The sequence below is a fragment of the Caloenas nicobarica genome, chromosome 2 (assembly GCF_036013445.1).
Source record: "Caloenas nicobarica isolate bCalNic1 chromosome 2, bCalNic1.hap1, whole genome shotgun sequence".
In the NCBI taxonomy this organism is placed as follows: domain Eukaryota; kingdom Metazoa; phylum Chordata; class Aves; order Columbiformes; family Columbidae; genus Caloenas; species Caloenas nicobarica.
The window spans coordinates 5,029,502-5,052,973 of record NC_088246.1 but is presented as its reverse complement, the minus strand read 5'-3'; the positions used below and the strand labels follow the sequence as shown (position 1 = coordinate 5,052,973).

At 40.8% G+C, this 23,472-nt stretch overlaps 1 protein-coding gene across 4 annotated transcripts in view; it reads right to left on the bottom strand.

Moving 5' to 3' along the window:
• The window catches only part of CRHR2 (corticotropin releasing hormone receptor 2), a 157,594-nt gene that overhangs the window by 74,855 nt on the left and 59,267 nt on the right, over positions 1–23,472 (bottom strand). For all 4 annotated transcript variants that reach the window (XM_065628081.1, XM_065628082.1, XM_065628079.1 and 1 more), the window contains exon 4: positions 994–1,079. In XM_065628081.1, the coding sequence (XP_065484153.1) occupies positions 994–1,079 (86 nt within the window). The remainder of the gene's footprint in view (positions 1–993; positions 1,080–23,472) is intronic.

Below are 23,472 nucleotides of genomic sequence, written 5' to 3'. Positions count from 1 at the left end.
CAGTGACAGAGTGAGTGGAATGAATCCCAAAACATATCCAGGCCTGAGCTGCTGGGCTCCACCCAGGTTATTAGGGGGAAAGTCACATCTGGCAGAGAGACAGCACAAAGACTACTGTAGAATAGTTCGGGTTGGAAGGGACCTCCAAAGCTCATCCAGTGCCACCCCTGCCATGAGCAGGGACATCTGCACCAGCTCAGGTTGCTCAGAGCCCCGTCCAGCCTGGCCTGGGATGTCTCCAGGGATGGGGCATCCACCACCTCTCTGGGCTCGTGTCCCACCATAGCACTCAAACAGGAGGAAGAGAAGGAGAACATGGCATGAAAGGCTTGAAGCTTTAAACTGTGCTGGTGAATGTCTATGATACCTTCAAGAAAAGCTGAGTCATTTGGCAAGAAAAGGACTTTGCATAATTACTTGCAGCCTTTCTGAAGGAGCTTACCCCTACATGCTAATTTCATTCTGTAAATTCCTATGTAATGCGAGATTGTTTCAATCTTTTTAAGACAGCTGGGACCTGAGTCTGCTTTTTATGTATTTTTCTGCTGCTGCCCCTTTACATATTTGCTGAAGGAAAAATGAAATTGGGATCCAGAAAGGTCAGTTGTTGATGAGATGTTAGAACTGATAGGTACAGGGTGGAATCAGCTAGTGAAAGCTTATTTTTCAGTGCCAAAGAAGCTTTTGGTCTTATTGTTATTATTACCAACAACTATGGTAGCAGCTGTAGGATCTGAACAAAGAGGAATGATCTGCATGAACATACATCATCAGGGACCAAATGTAATAAAGCATCCTTTTACAAAACCCATGTGAGTAGGGGATATGGAGAGAGGACAAGTGATTTGCCTGAATTCACAGGGAGGGTTTGTTGCAGAGACAAAAATGGAATCCATCTCAGAAGTCCCAAATTAGTACGTTAACCTTAAGCTTAGCTTTCATTCATGCATGCTGAGAAATGTCATTGAGAAGAATGAAGGGAAAAATACAGACCTTGTCATCCAAAATAGGCTCGCACTGGGAGTAGTTTATCTTGGAAGCCCATGTCCCGTTGCCCAGGCATTCTCTGTAGGCATTTCCTGGTATGGACCAAAAATAAAAGAGAGATGAACATTCTGTGCTGGACATTAAAAAGCCTGGTAATTTCAGAGTTTTAAGGAAAGTTTACGCAGTAGATTATTCACAAGGCAAATAGAATTATCCCATCTCTATGAGGACTAGACCAGCCACTGAGGAGGGAAGAGGAGAAATAAAGAACATAAACATATTGAGAGACATCAAGTATTTAAAGATACTTATTGATAACGTTTTCTTACAGCATAGAGGTCCAGAAGACAGTAAAGGTATGAAAAGAATGTTGCAAGAGAAAGCTTAATGTTAGTATGGTCTTTTAAACAGCAGTTAAATCATGTATTCAAAAGTGGACAGAAAAGTTTAGGTCTTTAGTGTTCCACCTAGGAGAATGGTATGTGTATGGTAAAATTGTTGCTCTACTCCCCTCTCATTTATCCCACTGTAAACTACAAGCAACATTCCTGGAGGCACGAATTTTCTAGAGTCTTCCTATGCAATAACATTATTTGTAAAACTTCTTCCAAGAACCTGAAAAAGAAGCAAGACAACCACATCTCCCAACCCTGGAGCAGGCAGCCTGGGGAGGCCACACAAGAATGTCCCTGAGCAGGTTTCAGAAACAGATACACTGAGGTTAGCATTTGTTTACCCATCCTCTGTGAAAACAGAACCACTTTTGATCTCTTTCCGAAGTGCCAGTTCTCCCAGAGTGTATTATAAGTGAAAATCATTAATTCCTTTACTGAAGCAGAGAGATTTAATGTCCATTTGCAATGTCACCCTGAGGAGCTCTGGGAACTGTGTGTGGTAATATTGGGGGTGAGGAGGAGCGTTCAATTTCTGCAAAGCAGTGTCCGTCGTCCCAAGGAACGCAGAGAGAAAACTGCGCAGTTTTGCTGTACAAACTACCTTCCTCCACTCATCAGAAGCACAGCCAATCCCAAGCAATAGGTTTTTTCCGTGCTTATTTTGAACGGTGTCTTAGTAACAAGAAAATTAAAATAAAACAGGAAATTCAGAAAGATCCCCAAAGGACACATACAGCAAATTCCTTCATGATGTTCTTGCTGCCCCTTACCCAATCTCTTCTTGAGTCTTTGCCATGGTCATTCAGTGCTAGTTCAGCACCCAACCATCAGGAAAACAAGATGTCAAATAAAAGCAGGAGACTCAATGTTTCTAAAAGTACTGTTGACAACAGCCTTTGAAAAAGGTAAAAAGATCTTTTGAAAAAGTGCTTTTTCTTACACAGAAGGAAAGTCCACATAGAAAGCAGCAAGTAACAGTTCACTAGGTGCTCCAGATTACACCATATCCATACAGAACACAATATCATGTTGCTTTTGTCTATTTGCAATTTTTCACTGTTTCTTTTTGGAGTGACAAGGCCAAATAAAATAATGACATTACAGTTGGATTAACTACAGAAACTTGAGCTAAAGGTTAAGGATCTCAGTTTCCATTTCTCTCACTAGTTTACAGACAACTTTACCCATTTCCCTCTCTTTCTTACTGGAAGATGAGGTATAAACTGCAATTATCTGTGCTATTTTTTTTTTAATGCAATTTTCCCCTGAAGGGCAAGCAGATGATTAAACTTCATTGCTCAGCGTTGTGTTTATTATTATTCAATATCTCAAGCTAAATCTGTCTTGGGGCATCTTTTACTTTCTTCCTCTGAGACCAGGTCCGAGTGGGATTCAGGTGGTTGGATCTGAGTTACATCCCTAAAAGTCCTTGTACTTGGCCTCTCCTTTTGGACAGCACTGAAGCTCTCTCTGCAGAATAGTTACTGATGTTGAGTCTCCGTAGCAAAACTAGGGAAAGAGGACCCATTTGACCCCAAAACTCCTTTCAAAGATTTCTCTTAGCTGAAAGATTAGGAGTGCTCTCCCTGTCCACACTAACTTCTTCCTTCACTCTTCTCATTGCTCTTTCCATTTTCCAGGTACAGAAACAGAAGCAAAATGTGTGTACATGATTTCCTGAAAATGACCTGGCAGGACCGTGGCAGAGCTGCGAACCATCACAAAACATGTGTTCTACCTTCTCGGGCCGTGATACCGCCTGTGCTACACCTTCCCTGCTCATTATAACCTTCTTTTCAGGAGGATAAATATGTGCCTCAGGTTTATTGCCTAAAAGAAATATTAGAGAACAGGTCATGATAAGCAAAGCAAGATCGAGTGTAACGAATACCATTCATTTCCACCTCCACTTTGATGTGTAATCTCAGAATATTAGGGGTCATAAAATGTGTCTCTGAGCTCTCTTTCAGTGCAAATTCAGGAATCCTATACAACACCCACATCAAAGCAGTTCTTTGAGAAACAGTGATTTGAGTTTATGAGCTGTCACACCAGATCTCTTACACAGCGAGTATTTGGGCAAGAGGAGGATAAAATCAAACTCTGAAGTCCAGAATCTCCTCCAGTATCAGCTACTTCTCAGAAACAAATGCATCAAGTAGATCTGACTTCTGGGAATGTCTAATTCCAAACTCCAGTAGTCATAAGTGATTTATACCCAAAAGCAAAGGTCTTCTTTCTTTCTTCCAAATGTCTTACAGCATTAGTTCTAATAGCCACATGGAAACAAGTTTCCAATCATACTGAATGTGTTTTCATATATCTATTTTAATAATGTAATAGAGATCTTTACCCAGTGCTTTAAAGGAGAAATATCTGATTTAGTGAATGAGGTAATATTAGAGAATAAGAGCTTCACTGCAGGCATCTGGAAGAAGGAGCTCTTGTTCGTGCACAGACGAATCCCATGGCACATAGCAAGTGAGTTTAGCATTTCTTGCGGACATTGGACTGACCGCATATGCACTGGAGAGACACTCACTGCGTTCGCAGACACTCAGTCACATCTGGCATGTGCTGAACTTCCCGTGTGAGCTTGTATGTCTCTGCACAGAAGACCCTGGGTGACTTCTAATAGTCAGCTTAGTCTTTTTCATAGCAGCAAACAGCTGCTTCATAGCATCCCTACTTACTGTCAAAAGCAGCACAGAGAAGATGAAGAAATAACAGACTCTGGACTCAATAACAGGCTGAGTCACTGGGACACGTGGAGTTGTAGCAGTGATCAAAGCAGCAAAGAGATGTCAAAAAGATGACAGATCCATTGGTTCTGTGAAAGACAGCAATGGAAGATGTGTTCTCCATGCAAAGGAAAACAAGAGGGACACCACCAGTCAGTGGTCTTACCAAGAGACTTCTATGATCCCTTTGGTGGCTGACCATGTTGAAGAATATTCCTTTCAACCTGTTTTTCCAGTGAGAACTGGGGTTGATGTGCTTTGTACTACAAGCATTATTGTCCTTTTCTTTAAAGCACTGTGTACAGAAAAAGACTGGATTAAGTTGAATTTTTCTTAATGACCGTCTTGAAAAACAGGGAGAAAATGGAAGAGTCATGATGGAGAACTCCATTGTAGAAACAAACAATGAACACTCAAGAAGAAGAGAACAGTTACACGATTGTTCTAGGGCAACAATAGCTAATGAGAACAATTAAGATCATCCCTTTTTTCCTTGTTAAGAAAAATTGTGCCAGTTTTCATTTCTGGAGACAAATGTCATACTGAAGAACTTGGTATACTTTCTTTTCTCATATTTTTCCCTTCCTTACTGATTTTATTCTAAAGAACAGATAAACAAAATAAATTAAGAGGGTTTCAGTGGTTATATTTTGTGGTTATTTGTGCTCTGTGCGCACTTGCACTCATACAACTGAACAAGCAGATTTAATCTTCATGCAAAGGAGTAACAAATAGTAGATAAGTCATAATGACACAAGCAACACAGCTTTTATACACGTGGCTTTTGACACATCAACCAACATTCATTTCTATGCTTCAGTTTATGGCCTCTTTGACTTTGAAAATGTTGATTTCCTTTCGTTGAAGACTATTAGCCACACTCTTGGCACTTGATTGCTTCTGCTTAACCATCAGTCCAGGGGACGAGCAAGGAGGCATTGCCAGCAGGTCAAGGGACATGATCCTTCTCCTCTACTCAGCATTGATGAGGCCACCTCTGAAGTACTGTGTGCAGTTCTGGGCTCACCAGTACAAGAGACACATGGACATACTGGAGAGAGCTCAACAGAGGGACACAGAGGCTGAAGCACCTCACATATGAGGAGAGGCTGAGAGAGCTGGGACAGTTCGGTCTGGAAAAGAAAAGGCTCAGGGGAGGATCTTATGGATGCATATAAATACCTGAAGGGAGAGTGCAAAGCAGATGGAGCCAGGATCTTTTCAGTGGTGCCCAGTGACAAGACCAGAGGCCACGGATACAAACTGAAATGCAGGAGGTTCCCTCTGAACATCAGGAAACACATTTTCACTGTGAGGGTGACTGAGCACTGGCACAGGTTGCCCAAGGAGGTTGTGGAGTCTCCATCCTTGGATATATTCTAAAGTCATCTGGCCACGGTCCTGGGCAACCAGCTCCAGGCGTCCCTGCTTGAGCAGGGGCTTGAACCAGATGACTTCCACAGGTCCCTTCCAACCTCAACCGTCCCATGATTCTCTGATTAGCAGGACACTATTATGCTCTGGAACAACTTTAAAGAACAGCTTACGTCCAAAGTTTTATGTGAGTTTGGGAAGCAAAACCTTGACCCTGATTTCATTTCCAGCAGCAGATGATGTCACGTTTCCAAATAGAGTATGCAAAGAGGAGTATCTGATAATTTTTAAATTTTTTTTTTTAATTGACTCTGTTGAAAAACGTAAAGCTTTTTAGGTAGCGGAAACTCAATCAGCATAGATTTGCCTTGTGGTAGGCTTGTATTTAGTCAGTAAAAGTCCATTAAAAGCATGAAACAAACAACAGACAGGAGCAGAGGGTAAAGGTAAGTGGATGTAATTCTCTGCAGGAAGTTAAGCACATCCTTCAAGGCATTAGCGGGTGAAAGAAAATTCCAAACACTGCATGCAAGCACTACTGTAGTGGGTCTTGTCCTTGACAACTGGAACTAAGCTGGTTTCCAAAAAGATTTTAGTCATCTTGTTGTGTCTTACATAGATGACTTTCTGACAAGGTTTATATTTTCAGTCATCATTAAAATGGAAATCTGCCTCCTCTATTTATGCCTTTTGCCCCTGGATCCTATGCGCAGAGTGGCCCTATAATCAGAAGACAAGTAAATCTCCTACTGGTGTGAAGGGAATAAATAGGCAAATGAATAAATAAATAAAACATAGTCTGTTTGGAGCTATGCACAGCTCAGGGTATCTGACTGCTTTGACAGCTTGCTGATCCATGTTAGCTGTCAGCCAAGCTGAAATGAAAGGTCCATCAACCAGAAAACCAGAACCCCCACTGAACAAACTCACTAGAAAGTGCAAAGTTTTGGAAAGTGGAGTTAGCAGTGACTGCGGCAATCTCAGAGAATCACAGATGCAGCAAACAACTGAAAGAGCACAGTGGGTCATGTCATCCATCTCCCTACCAACAGGATTTGTTCAGTCCAAATTTAAAAGCATACACCCCACGAATTTCTAGTAATTGCTTTGTACAACTATTTGAGACAGTCTGTTAAATCTCTCCACTGGGAATGTTTTTTCTAATATCTTAAATATATATTTTTTTTTAACCTCCCTTTTAAGACAACTATTAAACTCTTTTTGCCTCTGTATCGCCCTCTGACCAAGTTGAATAAGTTGCTTTCCTTTTTGGGGTAGGTTAAACTTGCATATTTACCAAGGCAGAGTTCAACCTTGTAATTATAGAATACTTGCAACGTAACCTTGTTCAGCACATTTTACCAGTACTTTCCTATACTCGTTTCAGGGCACAGCAAAGCAGGATGCGTGGCACCAAGCCAATGGTGCCACCAACATGGAGGTATTTATGTGAAGTTTGCCAGTCGAAATCAAACACAAATAAGTGAGGTTTTTCCTTAGGTATGCAAAATTAGAATAGGTTCTGTGAAACGCTGGCCTTTAAAATCAGAATAGAGAGTGGAGAACACCTGTTTTGTCTCAGTGCCAGGCCTAAAGTTGGATGACATTTTCTGAGCTGAATAAATGATTTTTTTAAATACACATTTTTGGGGCAACAAGAATTGCTTGTTAAGTCTGGTAAATTGGACCCAGGTTTTACCCTTCAAAAAGAAAAAAAATAGAAAAATTCAGAGAACAAGGGGTAAAACAAAACATTCCACTGTTGGGCATTGTAGCCCAAAAGTTACTCACAACACGGAGTACTTCGACTATAGTCCTTCCACATTGGACTTCAAGGAACTTGAACCCAGCTCAATGGATTCCTGCTTTTCAGAGTGTCCTAATCACTGGGATATTGCGAGATTCTCCCTGTGTCTCCTCCAAATAATTTCTATTCATTGAATGTTCAAAATAAGACGTTTTGCTTGGTATTAAGCAAAATTTTTTCTCTTGGGTACTTATTTGCCATGATCCCCAGTAAATCCAACAGGAACTGCATGACATGAATTCCTTAGACTAACTGCTCAGATTTCATAGGATTCAGATAAAATGAGACAGAAAAAAACCTGTGTTGCATAAAGGATATGTCACTTTATGTGTATACTATTCTTAGTCCTTTTTCAAAGTCTCAGAAAAACACAAAGCATCTAAAAATAGGGACTGAATCATGGGGCTATAAATTATTTATCCATGTGCCATCCTTCCTCTTTGGTGGGTTTCTTCTGACTGTTGCAGTGACAAGATAGAGCCAGGTAGGATTCACAATGCACCAGTAAACCGCTCGCTCTTTCTAGAGATCAGAAGTGACATTGTGTAATTGTAACAGTGGTGAAACATCCAGGAGATTGAAAAGAAAATTATCTGTCCACATGTTTTGTGAATGAGGAATATTCAGACAAAAATAAGGAAAGAACAGTTATCCAACCAATGCTTATTACTTTGTACATCAGCCAACATCATCTTGAAAGCGAAGCTTTGTGTAAAGAGAGGTTTTCTTAAATGTTATGGTTGGGGTATTTTTTGATATTCCTGTAGAATTATAACGCACTTATAGGAGAGTCTTAGATAAATAATACTTTAGGCAAGAAACATTCCCCTAGAAAAATATTTCTGACCTCAGCTCTGTTTTGCTCACCAACCTGGTGTCTCTTCAGGCTTTCAGGCACACAGGAAACTCTCCTCTGCTTTCTATTATTTTCCTTTGCCAAGAAGTCCTAAAATGCTTTATGAGAAGCTCAAGCAGTCTAATTATTCTCACTTTCTGTATCGATTTCCTATCTGCTAAAAAGCTCAAGTGATTTACCCAGGTCATATAACATGTCAAAGGCAAAAGCAGGAATAGAAGTTCTCCAGACTTCTTCAGTTTCCAAAAACATTTCTCTGTATTTCTAGCCCAAAGCCTTCTCCATTAGGCATATTGATCCATTAGGCATACTGATAAAGATGGTCTTGCTCACTCTTACACAGATCCTCTTGCTCACATATACAGCACTCCCAAACACAACTTGCCTCAAACAAGCTGAGCAGGTTTAATGCTTCCAGGACTACAGGAATATAAAATGACACCCCAGGTATACATTTATGTTTGTCTGTACCTATTTTTCCATCTCCTGTTTTTCACCTAAGCGCTGAAGTCAATGGAACGACCTTTATTAAGTCTTTTCCAGGCAACCTCTGGCTGCCTCCTAGGCAGGATGGCTCAGAACCTACTTGGTGTGTTGTCCTGGTCTCTGCAAATCCTACTGAGGGTGGGATCCCATGTGCATTTCCTTCCTGGAACAGGTGGCTGTTCCCTTGCTTCTCATTTCTGAGATGCACCTCAGTGCTGGGCTGTGGTTAGATCATAGAATCATTTTGGTTGGAAGAGATCCTTAAGATCATTGAGTCCAACCATAACCTACACCTAGTACTAAACCATGTCCCTAAGGGCCTCATCTACATGTCTTTTAAACACTTCCAGGGATGGTGACTCCACCACTGTGCTGGGCAGCCTGTTCCAATGCCTGACAACCCTTTCTGTGAAGAGAAGATTTTGGTCTACACTTTCACTTTCTTAACAAAAGCTGATTCCAGGTCCCACAGCCTGGCCTCTGTGTCCCTACCTCTTTCCTCCACACTCCCATGACTGACCTAAGTCAGTCCCAACTCAGAGTTTCTGATGTGTCTCTGTTGTGCTCAGCAGGTCACTCTTGTCCTAGGCTGGGGCTGCCTGGCAGCAAGCGTTGCCATTTTACCACTTTAAGAAAAATCCTATAGACTGAATTGTGCAAAGCTGTCACAAAAGTGGCTGGCTTTAACTTTGTTCAATTAAATATGTGCATAAAACAAAGTACACATTCTTTTTGATTTTCCAATCCCTTACAAGACAACCCCACACAGTTCTCCTCAAGAAATAAAACCACAATTTCTTGCAATATTTTTCACTCTTTTCATTCCTTCAGGGTTAAGAAAAACTATTCTGTAAAATACATCTTATTGATACTGCATATTCTGTTTCTTTGTAGCTTCATTGAGGTGTGGACAGTGGCAGGGAATCCCCAAATGGTTGCCCTTTCCCAAAACAATCACTCCTTAGAAGGGTGATTGGGGAATTATCCTGGAAGCTGCTTTCTTTGTAACATCTCCTTATGGCTCCTGTTGTAAATCTTTTATTAATCATTCAACAGAACAGAATTATTATTCATGTCTGGAATTGTTACCTCTATAAACTATTAATTACCTGAGGAAATTATTTCATGGCTTGTGATTAAGAAAACTCTTGTTTTGAAGTGTCAGGATCATGCTGTTACAGAAACAACTGAGAGAACATGAAGAAGACAGGGAGACAGAGACAAGTGAACAGGCTCACTGTAGCATTTGATAAATGTTCAGTTAACCCTACTTGCACAATCATAAAGTGCACAGTTTTTTTCCTTGTGCTTATTGACATACAGAGTTTGAGCCACGTGTCAAACACAAGGAAAACAATCCCTCCTTTTTAGTGTTTGTCAAAAGGTGCTGCAGTACCTGAAATTAAAAGCGTAACCTGTGATAACCTGCAAAGTTCATAATTTTAAAACAAACAGGGGTTACTGTCCTGAACTTAACATGAAGATGCAGGGTGAGTCTGCAACCTCCCAAGGCTATTTGCACTTTGCAAATAATTCCCTGAGACAACACATACACAAACATGAATACACATAGGACCCAGTGGTCTTCCACTAAGACTTGCATGTGTCTTTAAGCAGAAAAGACGAAAGAGGGAGATTATGAAGCAATCTGTATTGAGCTATTACTCAGGTTGCCACCTTTTCCATTCATCTGCTTGCCAGCATATTGGAGGAAAAAAAAAAAAAAAAAAATGAAAAAAGGGGAAAAACCCCCACACCAAACCTCTTCCTCGTGGCTGAACAGAAATGAAAATTTGAGTCCCAAAATACGTGTTGCAAAGTAAAAGTCTGAAATTCATCCTGGGCTCAACATTTCCACACACCCCTAATAAAATTAATCTTTGCTGAAAGGACAAGTGTCACACAAACGACCAGATATTTGTCACTCATTTGACATGCACAGACACCACTTCTAGTTCAGCAAGTCACAGAAACTTGGGATTGCTGGAAACTGTAACAGCACCCAAGAGCAGTCTCTCTTCATGCTTGCCCTATTTTTACACTCCTCCCTGCAGAGGAAACAGAGCTCAAGATTAAGACATATAAATTCTGATGTCATGATGCAGATGCCCATGTGTAAGTGAAGGTTACAGTGTAAGTGCTGCTATATAGACATTTGGTACTATTCGAGACAGCCCATGGTGTCCATAGAATCATTTGGGTTGGAAGAGACCCTCAGGATCACCAAGTGCAACCATAACCTAACCTAACTCTAGCACTAAACCATGTCCCTAAGAACCTCGTCTAAACACCTTTCAAACCCCTCCAGGGATGGTGACTCCACCACTGCCCTGGGCAGCCTGTTCCAATGCCTGACAGCCCTTCCCATGAAGAATTTTTTCCTAATATCCAATCTAATCCTCCCCTGGCAAAACTTGAGGCCATTTTCTCTTATCCTGTCACTTGTTACTTGGGAGAAGAGACCAACCCCCTCCATGCTACAACCTCCTTTCAGGCAGTTGTAGACAGCGATAAAGTCTTCCCTCACCCTCCTGTTTTTCAGGCTAAACAGCCCCAGGTCCCTCAACCGCTCCTCATCACACTTGTGCTCCAGCCCCTCACCAGCTTCGTTGCCTCCTCTGCACTTTCTCTAGTATTTCAATGTCCTTCTTAGGATGAGGGGCCCAAAATGACCCCAGGATTCAAGGTTTGGCCTCCCCAGTGCCGAGTACAGTGGCACAATCACTTCTGCCGTCCTGCTGGCCACGCTATTCCTGATACAAGCCAGGATGCTGGTGGCCTTTTTGGCCACCTGAACACATGCTGGCTCACGTTCAGCCACTGTCAATCAACACCCCCAGATCCCTCTCTGCCAGGCAGCTTTCCAGCCGCTCTTCCCCAGCCCGTAGCGCTGCCTGGGATTGTTGTGACCCAAGTGCAGGACCCGGCGCTTGGCCTTGTTGAACCTCAGCCAACTGGCCTCAGCCCAACAATCCAGCCAGTCCAGATCCCTCTGTATGGCCTTCCTACCCTCCAGCAGATCAACACTCCCACCCAATTTTGTGTCATCCATAGCATCCACTCAAGCCAGGGCATCCAAGTTGTGCTGGATTATGAAGTCAAAGCAACTGAATTAACCCCTAGTGATTGCAGCCAGCACAGTCTAGACTGAGATTCAGCTTCAGTTAATTCGTGGCTGTTTACTTTACGGAGCTGAATTTTTCTTCTATTAACTGCATTTGTGCTGACAATAAGGGGAACTTGATCACCTAGAGCACATATAAGCACCTTCATGTAAACAACTAAATTTAGATGCTTGGGCTAAACAAAATATTGGCCTGTATGGGCCTGAATTTGATGTTGAACAACCACTCCTATTTCTGTTTTAAATACTTCCCTCTCTTGAGTCTGGATGATGTAAGTGTTTTAAGTAACATAGGCTATCATCCAACTAATGCTCACAGGAATCATGCACAAATTGCTAGAAAAACTTCTATGGCCCAGAACACGTGGAAACATCCACCTACATAGATACCTAAAACACATGAGTGAGAAAGGTGCAGTCTAAGAAAAGGTTCTCACTGCTGATTAGTCCAACAGGTCATTAATTCTCCCATTGTTCTGCAGTGGCAGCAAAACACTAAGACTGGAGGAGGAAAGGCATTACCCAGGGCTGAAGCAGAGTTTGTTTCTCAGCCTCACAGACTAGGAGAGCACAAAGCAACAAAGCTCTCCGCCTAACCCCCTTCTGCAAAGCTGTCAGGGCACCAGCTGATAACGATGTTTGATCTTTATAGTAATTGCTTCTTAGTTGAAATTCAGAATTCAATTAGTCACTTGCCATAATTACTGAACGCACAGAGATATGGCAATGACAATGAGTGGCGTAACTGCACTTTATTACCCGTAGTAAAGCACAGTGGAATTGAGAAGCACTATGATCTGATTAACACAAGAGTGGGAGAAAGGGGAAAGCAGCCCAAGGCTGGAGGTCTCCTAGGACAGCTGACTCGAGAAGACAATTTGTACAGCTTGTTGAGGCAAATGAGTCCCAGTGTGCGGCCTCCTTATCATTTAATTTCTGCTGAGCTAAATGGGAATGCAGGGAGAAATGATCTTCTCAGAGAGCCTTCACTGCCTGGATTTTATTTAGAAATCTGGTGACCTCATGAAATCTGAGTTGCAATCACATAAGCAAAGCACAGCAGGTGTCTGAATGGTTCATGATGGAGCACAGAGTCAATGTTCACTGGGCATCCTGACCTCTTCCCAATTAAGAGCTCTGCAAAAATAATAAGAAAGGTGGCTGAGATAAGGAGGAGATGGTGACTAGGGATGGGACTGGATTCCAAAATGCACTCATTCATGTGATATTTGCCTGGTAAGATTCAAATACCTTTTGACATGGGATTCAGATGAAACCTCCAGACCAAGAGCAGAGGCTGAGAGAAGAAAGCAGCACATAAGAGAAAAAAGGGCCCTCGGAAAATAAGAGCAACCTGGAAACACGATGCTGTCACACACAACACGGGGAATGAGTCTTGCTAAAAGACTACAAAACCTGGTTATCACAGAGAAATCACTGGCATTTTGTCTGTACAACAGTAACATCCATTAGGAACCAGAGCAGCTCTTTTTGATTTATCAAAATTATTTTTTTGGTTGTTCTTTTCATGTCAAACTCTTGTCCAGATCATAGATCCAGCATTTTGTAAAAATAGTTGCTTTTTAGAAAAATTACAGTCTTACAGGATGATTCAGACAGATCCTGTCACGTTTGCAGATCTTATGACGTCTGGACAAAAGTGCAACATATGCATCTGTCACCTTATGCTGGATTTGGTTGCCAGAAAGCACCGTGCCTTCCTTAAGCCTAAATATCCAGCAGGGAATGCCAGGTAGAAACAAACTGTCTACAAGAAAAGAAAAAAAAAAAAGACTTCAAGCACAAGACAAATGACCATTTGCCAAAGTCACACCTGCCAGCTTTCATAGCTAAACCTGATATGAGCATAAAAATTCCAGATGCTTCTTGGCATATATGAGCCCATTTTGCTAAGCCACAGTTCTCCTTCTAAAAATTTAACTTCAAAAAGGAGATAAAAATGGGCAAGTTCTCTTGGTTTCTGTGAAGCCAGCCTGATTCTTCTTAATACCAAATCTCCCATAATCATACTATTTTACAGAATGAGCAAAATATTCAGCAACACCAAGAGCCTGAAATTTGATTGTGGAGGTGGGATGTGACCAGGTTATAAATAGCTGCTTTAAGCCATCGCAGATTTCATTTGTTTGAGATGAGAAAGTAAAGTCCCTGCAGATACAGGGAAATACAAAAGTATTTCTAAGTCTTAGAGTCCTATTACAGCTAATAATAGTGCTACAGTTGGTGCTGAATGTGTTTCCCTATAAACACTCTGCCTCTCCCACTGGGAAGCAGAATAAGGTTTAAAACAACTGCATGAAAACACTTGCCAGGAGAAAAGCAACACCCAGCTCAGATCATCTTTCTTACACAGATGAACAGGAAACATTCATTAATAAATTGGCTTAAAAGGACTGAGTTTGAGCTCTGGTTTTGCCTCTCTATCAGTTTTTCTCCTCCCATCCTTGAAAATAGTGCTGAAAAGTTTATTGAATAAATAACATAAAGCAAGCACGGCACTGCTGGGGGAACACTGTGTCCAAAGATGTTTTAGGCAAGAAGGGTGGCAGGCATTAGCTGACTTTATAGTTATGTTATGTGCTACATCAATAATGTACCTACTTGTTAGAGCATGAATTTGAAAGTCCATCAACTGCTAAACCACCCAGGGCTCCCCTTCCTACGCTTTATATTGCTGCTTCCATTGCTGTAAACACTGCTGCATTTGCATGCTTTCCCAAAATATAGCATGAAACATGAATCATGTGCCAATCCTTCCCTCTAGAACAGCGTGAGTCAAAACTTTCAGATCAGAAACCTGAGAAAAATAATATTTCATCTAATGTATGCTAGCACTGGGCAGATACCAGGAAATTAAGTTTGCAAGTGATATCAAAAAGGAAGTGAAAAAGTATGAGATTAATTTTGAGAGGGAACTGTGAAGGACCATATTGTTCTGTAGGGGTTGTTTTCATGCACATACCACCTCATGAATCAGAAAAGGCAGATCAAAGATAAGCATTTGGCACCCTGAGTGCAAGATGGGACTGTCTGCAGTGCTCCTTGGTCTCTATTTCAGTTGAGACTCCAAAAACACCTCCCGACTTGCACACAAATGCTCCTCCTCACAAGATACCTCCCTCAGCACAAGGAGTTGAGCCAGACCATGAATAATCTGCAAAAGCTCAAGCAGGTGGAAAAGAGAAAGAGTCTGTTCCCCTGACATAACCTTATTAATGCAATGCATCACTGATTTGGAAAACCTGCTGTTATGTGGGAAGGTGCTTTCTTATCACCTGATAATTATTGTCTCTTTGGGGGTTTGAAATGGCATGGGAGGGAGAAAGGTGATTTTAAAATCTCTTCTAATTTTGTAGCGAATAATGGGTGCTGTCAGCACATGCTGTGACAGTCTGAGAAAAGCATTTCACCAGCTTCATTTCTTGGCTAAGCTCTCTGATGAAACTTAAGAGCCCAAGCTCATTTAAACTGGAAATGATTAGCAAGCCACCTCTGAACCATCCAACATGGTTTTGAGTTCACCATAGCCTGGCAAATGTAGTGTGGCAGCTTCAACATCACCACACACGTCTTTTTGAGACCCAGATACCTCTGATCTCACTCTTCTTAAAGCCCTACCATGAAAAGGATCAGGCCAAGAGCCATCTTCATAATGGTAAAGTACATTAAATTCCCTGAATGCAAACTACCTTCTGGTAGAAGCCTAACTCTGGGAAAGACCATGGCTGCTCCATGGAGTAGGTCTTGTATTTCTCTCCCAGCACTAGAGTCAAAGTAATACAGAAGCATCTGGGCAGCCTTTTAGTGCCAAAAGGCAACAGAGACTTCATGACAATAGAAGTTTTGGCAACTTTATTGTGTCAAGTTACATTTCTTACACCAAGGCAGATTTATCCACAGTGCCATTTCCATTTCGACCACAGAATTAACCCCCTGAGAGCAAACTGAGTGTGCACTATTTAACCATTGGATAGTCAAGTGGGGACTGCTTAATTCATGTCCTTGGTACCAAGCCATAAAATCATAAATCCCAAGTTTGCCACAAACAACTCTGTTGTAGAGGAAAAACAAAACAAACCCAAACAACAGCCACACACACACAAACCAAAAAACCACCACAAAAAAAGAAATTAAACCCAAAACAAACAAAACCCAAAACCAAACAAAAAACAAACACAACCCCCCCCAAACAAAACAACACAACAAAGCCAAACAAAACCACACACCAAAAAAATGCCTAGATGTGTGAATGGACAAGACAAACTGCATTGGACTTCAAAGAATCCAAAGTGCATGAAAAGGTGTCTTAAATTTATAACACTTTGCAAAGCAATATAGCTTTGACTTCTTCTGCCATTTAATGAGCTACTGCTGCTGGCTCAGATATCAAGTGTAGAAATGTTGATTTTAGGCTTGTTTTCTTTGATAGACAAATTAAAAGGTAACTTCTATACTTTTTAAGTTAGGGTGAAACTTTGTCTTTACAGAACAGTGAATTATGTTTTATGTTTTATACAACATTCATGTGCCCGTTATGATTGGGGTGCAGAAAAGCTACATAATATTGTTGAAAACTATGTTAGCTTGACAGTTTGGACCTACTTTTAGTTTAATGTGAACACAAAAAAAAATCTGCAGTACAACATAAAGCATCCAGCCTCTGCACAAATGAGCATCTAAATCCTGAAGCCTCGTCTGTAAGAAAAATAAGCGGTCACAGCTTCCACTGAAAACGTTCATTTTGGCCCTGTGCCTCAAGAGGCTAAGTAAGTGCTGTTCTATTAAGCTCTAACACTGTTTTCATTTATAGTCTATGAATTTTATTTTAGAATACTGCAACAGGGAGACCAAATCTATCTCCAACTGCTCTGTCATGTCCTTCTCACAGAGTAATGCAAAATGGCAAAGATCTTCTGGAAGACCTGCAGTTTTTCCTTTGGTAATACATGTGCCACCCCTGAAGGAATATAATTCCATCTGGGGGTCAGACCTTATCTCTAGACAAGATAGAAGGAGAGGAATAAAGAAAAGGAACAAAGTTTTTTAAAAAGTAGTGGAATCTGCTATGAAGATCCATAGTGCTAAGTCCTAATTAGCTGTTCCAGCATCTCAGCCAGTCTGGCAGGGCTGTCTAATTAGCTGTCACAAATTACCCCTAAAGAGGTTGCTCTTTTGCTTTCATTGCAATGATGGTTCTCAATGCTCATTCAAGCAGCTTATCCATCTTCAAGCCAAGGTAAAACAGGGTTTTAATAATAAAAGCAGTACAGATGTGGAGGGCATGTCCAGAGGGTGATTTGGTCTAAGCACCGTTCTCTGGTGACCAGAAATGGAATTGAGAAGACAGGCTTAGATTAGTTATCATTCAGATATTAGTATCATTCAGGTACATTCAGAGTTGCCATCAGGCTCCATCAAACTCCCACAGCATGGAACATGCCTGATTCCCAAAGAAGAGATGATACAAGGGAACGACCACTTTTATTTAAGCACTCCTGACACTCATGTAAAAGCCAGGCTCAAGAAAACACGAGATGAGGGAGCTCACAGCTAAACCTTCGTTTAACCTGCTGTAATTCCCAAAGAGAGGTTTTTTGCGTAACACTTCCCAAATGAAAAGTTACTGTCACTTACATGGTTACAACATCCTGGAGCAGTTCCCACTAAAGATTTTTTAAAAATAAATCATTACCAAGAATTGTGTTCTTCTCAGCTATCTGCCCTTAATTATATCATGTAAAATGAGATCATTTGATGCACTACCCTTTAACTCTTCTACTCTTAAAATAGAATCTAAATCCTTATATAGACAGAAGATGCTTTTTACGATTGCACATGAAGTGTTTAGGATAAAAAGTCTTTTCCTTTCCTGTACACAAGAATTTATCTTTGGATCAACCAACAGAAAGTTAGCAGACTTACTACTGACAGTACAGTGTTAACTAAAATTTGTTCTCATTATTTTTGAAACATGAAGGAGATGTAACATACGTGAAATTACCAGTTTCTTCTGGTCATCATCTATGAAATTCAGTTAATCACTATCATTAGCTGTTACATCATTGTACATCCAGAATATGATACAAAGAAACAATTCAGAGAATTACTTCGGAATTAGTTTTGTCTAAGAAGAATATAGCTCATTTTCTCTGTTTAAATAGATTTACAATGCAGTACTCATATACCAGTTACTTCAAGTGCCTCTGTTACCTTAGTATTGAAAATCATTTATGAAAACTATTAACAAGCTGCTTCAGGTTCCAGAGAATGCTACTTGATTACGTGTAACCACAGCCAGTTTACAAATCCTCCTTTAAATCTTTCTACCTTCTTCCTTTTCACCACTTACACATTTTTCCATCCTTAATTAGTGTTGCTCATGACCAGTCAAAATAACTGATCTCAAAGCTTAAGCACCAAGTTACACATACATTTATAGAAGGACTTTGTGAGCCATGTAGAAGCACTAACACATCCTTAACTGTTGCAGAATAAAGATGTGTTTAAAAAGACGCAAACAGATGAAACATCTGGGTCAACAGAAGTAAGCAGTTCATGCAGCTATACGTCAGTGTTTGTTCCTTTAACGACATTCAGAGAGCCTTTAAGAGAGTCTTACTTCACTAAAGGGGAAAAAATATACTGAAGAGCAAGAGCTTCGCCACTCGTCCTTTCCTATATCTTGTGAAACGGCAGCATAAAAAGACAATTTACCTTGTGAAAACTGTGAGGGAAATGGATTCAAAAATGCTGCTGAAATAGTGGAAACTGAAGTCCCTCAAGATCTGTTGAATGGAGAGAGCAGGTAGTGAACGAAAGCCTGGAGGTGTCATGATGTAGTTCCTTGACATTCAGCTGATGCCACCAGACCATCTGAAAACTGAGAACCTCATCTTTGGAATTGAATTAGAGAAGGTAGAAAAGTACACTCAGCTTCCACAGCCCTGTGGAATTTTAAGGACCATGTTAAATAGGACATGATATCAGAAACTCCAGGAAAGTTTAAAAAAAAATATTTGTAGAGAATGAAGGTAATTACTCCTGGACAGCGAGTTTGTTTCAACAAAAGAAGATAAATTTTGAAATCGTTTGAAGTAAGACAAACAACCTCAAACTTCAGGTAAAAATAAAAAGTCAGTTAAGTCTGGTGGCTATTTTGGGAAAGGACATGTGCTGCAGGCAGAGATAATTTCTCCATACGACTTCACTGTTATGAGAAGAAAAAATCTGTCCTTCAGTCAGCACACTGAATCCCCATTGTTTTCTGAGACAGAAAAACAGCGTATTTAGCTATAGGTACCATGTGTTGAATATTAAACATTACCACCTACCTTAAAATACAGCCAGAGATCACCAAAACAGCTGTAAGAGAATCAGGTCTGTGGGGAGTCTTTACAGAGAAGTGATGGGAACATAACCAAGCCAAACCGGGCAGGGAGACTGCAGTAGACACCCAAGTATTGACATCTCTGCCTTTTAGTCCCAGCTGGGCCACAGCATCAGGAGCACCAGAAACTGGTGGTTGTGCTGTAACAGCTTTGGTGGGTTTAGGATGTGTCGCTCTAGGTGCATTGTAACCATCAACCACCCAAATCACACCCCTATCTGCAGATTAGACCTACCGCTTTGCACAGTTCTTTGGAAAAAATCAATGATCTTCCATATTCAAGGTGGCATATGCCACTAAAAATTAAATCAGCTTGGTGGACTGCATAGAAATTTAAATCTGCAAATTCCATTCAAATGTCCTAGCCTATCTTTCTGGAGTCACTTCTCCAGGACAATAGCCTGTGCACTGTAGCATTCAGTCCCCATAACCATATTTCCAAGCTGGAATAATTTTGGAAAAAAAATGAAAACAAAAAGTGAGAATTTTGCCATATTTATTTCATTTTATCCTGTGGCGAGCTGACCTTGGCTGGCTGTCAGGTGCCCACCTGATCATTCTGCCTCTCCTCATCAGGACAGAGAGATAAAATAAAATGAAAAATTCATGGGTTTAGATAAATGCACTTTAATTGAAACAGAGCTGAAACTGGTTCCATCCAGCGGCCCAAAAAAGATCTTGTCCCTGAGCACCCCAACAATGCAAACAAAATGAAGGTAACTTTTACCATCAATAATCATCAATAATCTGGTCCATACAGGAAGAAGCAAACAAGAAAATATTGCAACAAACAAAGAACACCATGACAATAAACCACAATATCACAGCAGACAAACAAACAAACCTCTCACTTAATATTGCAAAAAAATGAAATAATTTCTTCTAAAACTGCAAAGCATCATTTGCACTTGCATGCATTCATGAGATTCATCTAAGCACTCAGGACATTGCTAGTACTCGAGCTGAAACCTACTTATTAAAAAACTTTTATGGATATATTAGCACTTCCAAAAGAACATAGAAATGTCTCAAGATCTATTTCCCTACCAGGGATCTGACTATTAGATCTCTTTTATGCAAAGTTTCTCTTGCAAAGATTCCTTGTAGTCAAAGGCAAGTTTATGTGAGCTGTTACTACGTAGCACAGCTCCTTCATTACAAAATTGTATGTATTATGTGCAGCAAAATTGCATGATCTCTGTAATTAGCTCATCTCAGTCATTGCTGGCAATGGAAATAGCTGTGAAAGTTGAACGGGGGGAAAGTTAACGCCATCCATTCATGATTAAGGGTTGCAACTGTAAAACTGGTTCTAGTTGCCCGTTTTGTCCCAGAGCGCAGAAAGCTGAGATGATCATTAACTAGAGACACTTAAAAGACACTGATTTATAGCAAATAGCTGCTGTAAACTGCAGTGAACCAGAAGCTGAGTTGTAAACAGTTTAATCTGTCTGTGAGCTGGGGCAGGGAATAAACAGTCAAAGACAGTATCCTCAGCTTCGGTGTCAGGCTACATCAACCCCACTGATGCAACAAAGCCCCACAATGCACAGTAAAAAAAAAAAAAAAAAAATATAGAATCATAGAATGGTTTGGGTTGGAAGGGACCTCCAAAGCTCCCCCAGTACCCCCCCTGCCATGAGCAGGGACATCTGCACCAGCTCAGGTTGCTCAGAGCCCCGTCCAGCCCGGCCTGGGGTGTCTCCAGGGATGGGGCATCCACCACCTCTCTGGCCAACCTGGGCCAGGGTTTTACCAACCTCACTGTGAAAATATTCTTAATAACGTAGAGTACAATTTTATTTCTCTTGAATTAAGAAATTTTTTTTCATTTTGTTCAGTAGATACAAAACTCTACCGTGAGGCTCCAGTTAAGCACAGCGCTCAGTCTGTGGACAGATCTCTGGCCTCAGTTTCCCAGCTATAATATGAATAAGGAAACATTTCTTTTTCCTTCTTTGGAAAGAAGGATAATAAAAGGTTATATAAATTTTTAATATTAACAAGCACCACGGTGAGTCTCTACATTGTTTTGCTGTTCTCATCTGGTTGGTTTGGAGGAGGGTTTTTTTGGTCATTTCTGGTACTACTCAGCACTGAACAAATCCTGTATAACAGAAACACAAATGGAGTCAGAGCATTTTGGGTCTCAATTCAGCAAAGTGTCTTAGCAAATGCTTCATTTTTCTGGTGGGACTGCTCACACGCTGGAAAGTTGTTACATGCTGATCATACTGCTGTTTTTGCAAAGTACTTATAGTCTTCCTCCCCCATTCCTAGTTTGCTTTACTTTTCTTCTACCCCTTGCCCTGACAATAGTTTTGTATGTCTTTCTACTACTTACTCACGTAAGTATATGCCCTGATTCTGCGCTTAACCTAGAGTTAAGTTACTGGTTTCAGTACTACATCATTTCTTACTCCTGTGGGCTGCCCAGACCCCAGTGACTCCCCATCACCCACCGGCACTGCTCACAGACGGACAAGTCACAACTGCATTCATGGGGCTGATATTAAACAGGCAATAAACCTTCAGAGAATCAATATATCGTTACTTTGGTTTTAACACAAAGAGGAGATGCAGAGCCTGATCAAAGGCTGTTTTCTTCTAACTTATTGTCTTTCTCATGTCATTACCTGAGGGTTAGAATTTCTCCTTTTCATTTGTGTTACAATGTGACAGGATGTATTTGAAGTGTATTTGCACCAAAAAAAAAAAAAAATATATATATATATATATATATATATATTTGAAAAACTAAACTCAGCTTATGGAAAATGGAGGCAATCTCCACTGACAAAACAGGACAGTTAATAATTTATCTTCACTGGATCAAGGAATGAGGCAGAATCCACTGGATGGGATATCTGTCAACAGAATATTTATTATACTAGCAAATGTAGCCTAGGAAACAACTCTGCACTGCAGAGAACAGCACAAAATAGCTGAATAAATGTGGTTTTGATAACTGTTTCCTTTGGCGCACAGAAAAATTGCAGGTGCTACAGACCTGCAGTTGTGCACCAAGACAATAAGGCATGAAAATAAAGAGATCTAGATAAGCTGTGAAAATATATGGTTAAACACAGAAATATACTGGCAATTGTAGCGATCAGTTACACAGATTAAATATCCAAACCCATGGATGTTTTTGCAAATCTGAAGATGTTAATTACAGTAACTTCAGTTTTCCCAGACCACACAAAAGGATACTTTCTGTTCAGCTCATATTTCTGTGTTGAGAATAGAAGATCTTGATTGTTGAAAGAGAGCCCTGGAGACCACGATATTAAGATATTGAAATCCAACTTCCTGCTTAGAACTTTGTGTGTCTGCAAGTCTTTGGATGAAAACCATTACGAGGACTGCAAAACACAAATTCTGTCCTCAAAACTGTCCTGCTCAGCAGAAATTAATGACACATATTAGCAGGGAACTTCTTGCACTCTAAACCAAAAAAAACCCAGGAGAGAAGTCTTTATGAAGTTAAAAAGTCTCGTAGTTCCTGATTTATTGGAGTTACTTTACAAAGGGCAAGACCAAAGGATGGGAGACTGAGCAGGCTGCCTGAGGTCAGTAGCAGGGTATGAAATATTTTTTTCTGAGAGTTACAAGGCACATTTGGTGTGAAACTACCCGATTACTATCCCTTTCAAACTGGCTTAACTACAAACACCCTCTCTTGACTGTAGGAGGGTACCAGAACAACCCCACGTGTCCCAGATGGATCCAGGCAGGCCATGGCCAGGCAAGTCTTCCAATTAACGTTGAAAGCTGCTCTTTCAAGGCAATGAACCAAAGTGGTTCTAGCGTGAGGTTGTGGTTCTGTCACCCACCTGCCCACCAGCTCAGGGGACAAGAAAGCCAGAGGAGAGACTGCAAGAAAAGATCACGAAGGAAACCAGTCTATGAACATCTCTTCCCACAGGAGCATGGAAAGAAAGTACTCAGGCCAAACATGCTAAAAGTCAAGCTGCACATCAACTTTTCCCACACAAAACAAGATACATTGGCTTTGACATTTTCTTCTGTTGAGTTTTAATTTGCTCAGAGACTCTGGTGGCACTGTGGTCAATAATTGCACCTGTTGCTCTATCCTGCACACCTTGGATGCAGTACAGCACATATCACACCTACTCTTTATACCTGGTATTTAACTAACAATTTCCTTCTGTCACCTGCTGTTTTTCTGGGATACTTTTTGCTCGTTGTCTCACAGGTGGCAGATGGCTTGTATAGCACTCCAGTTCTTCCCCAGAAACATTTTCTGTGCCTCCTAATATTTGCCCCATCC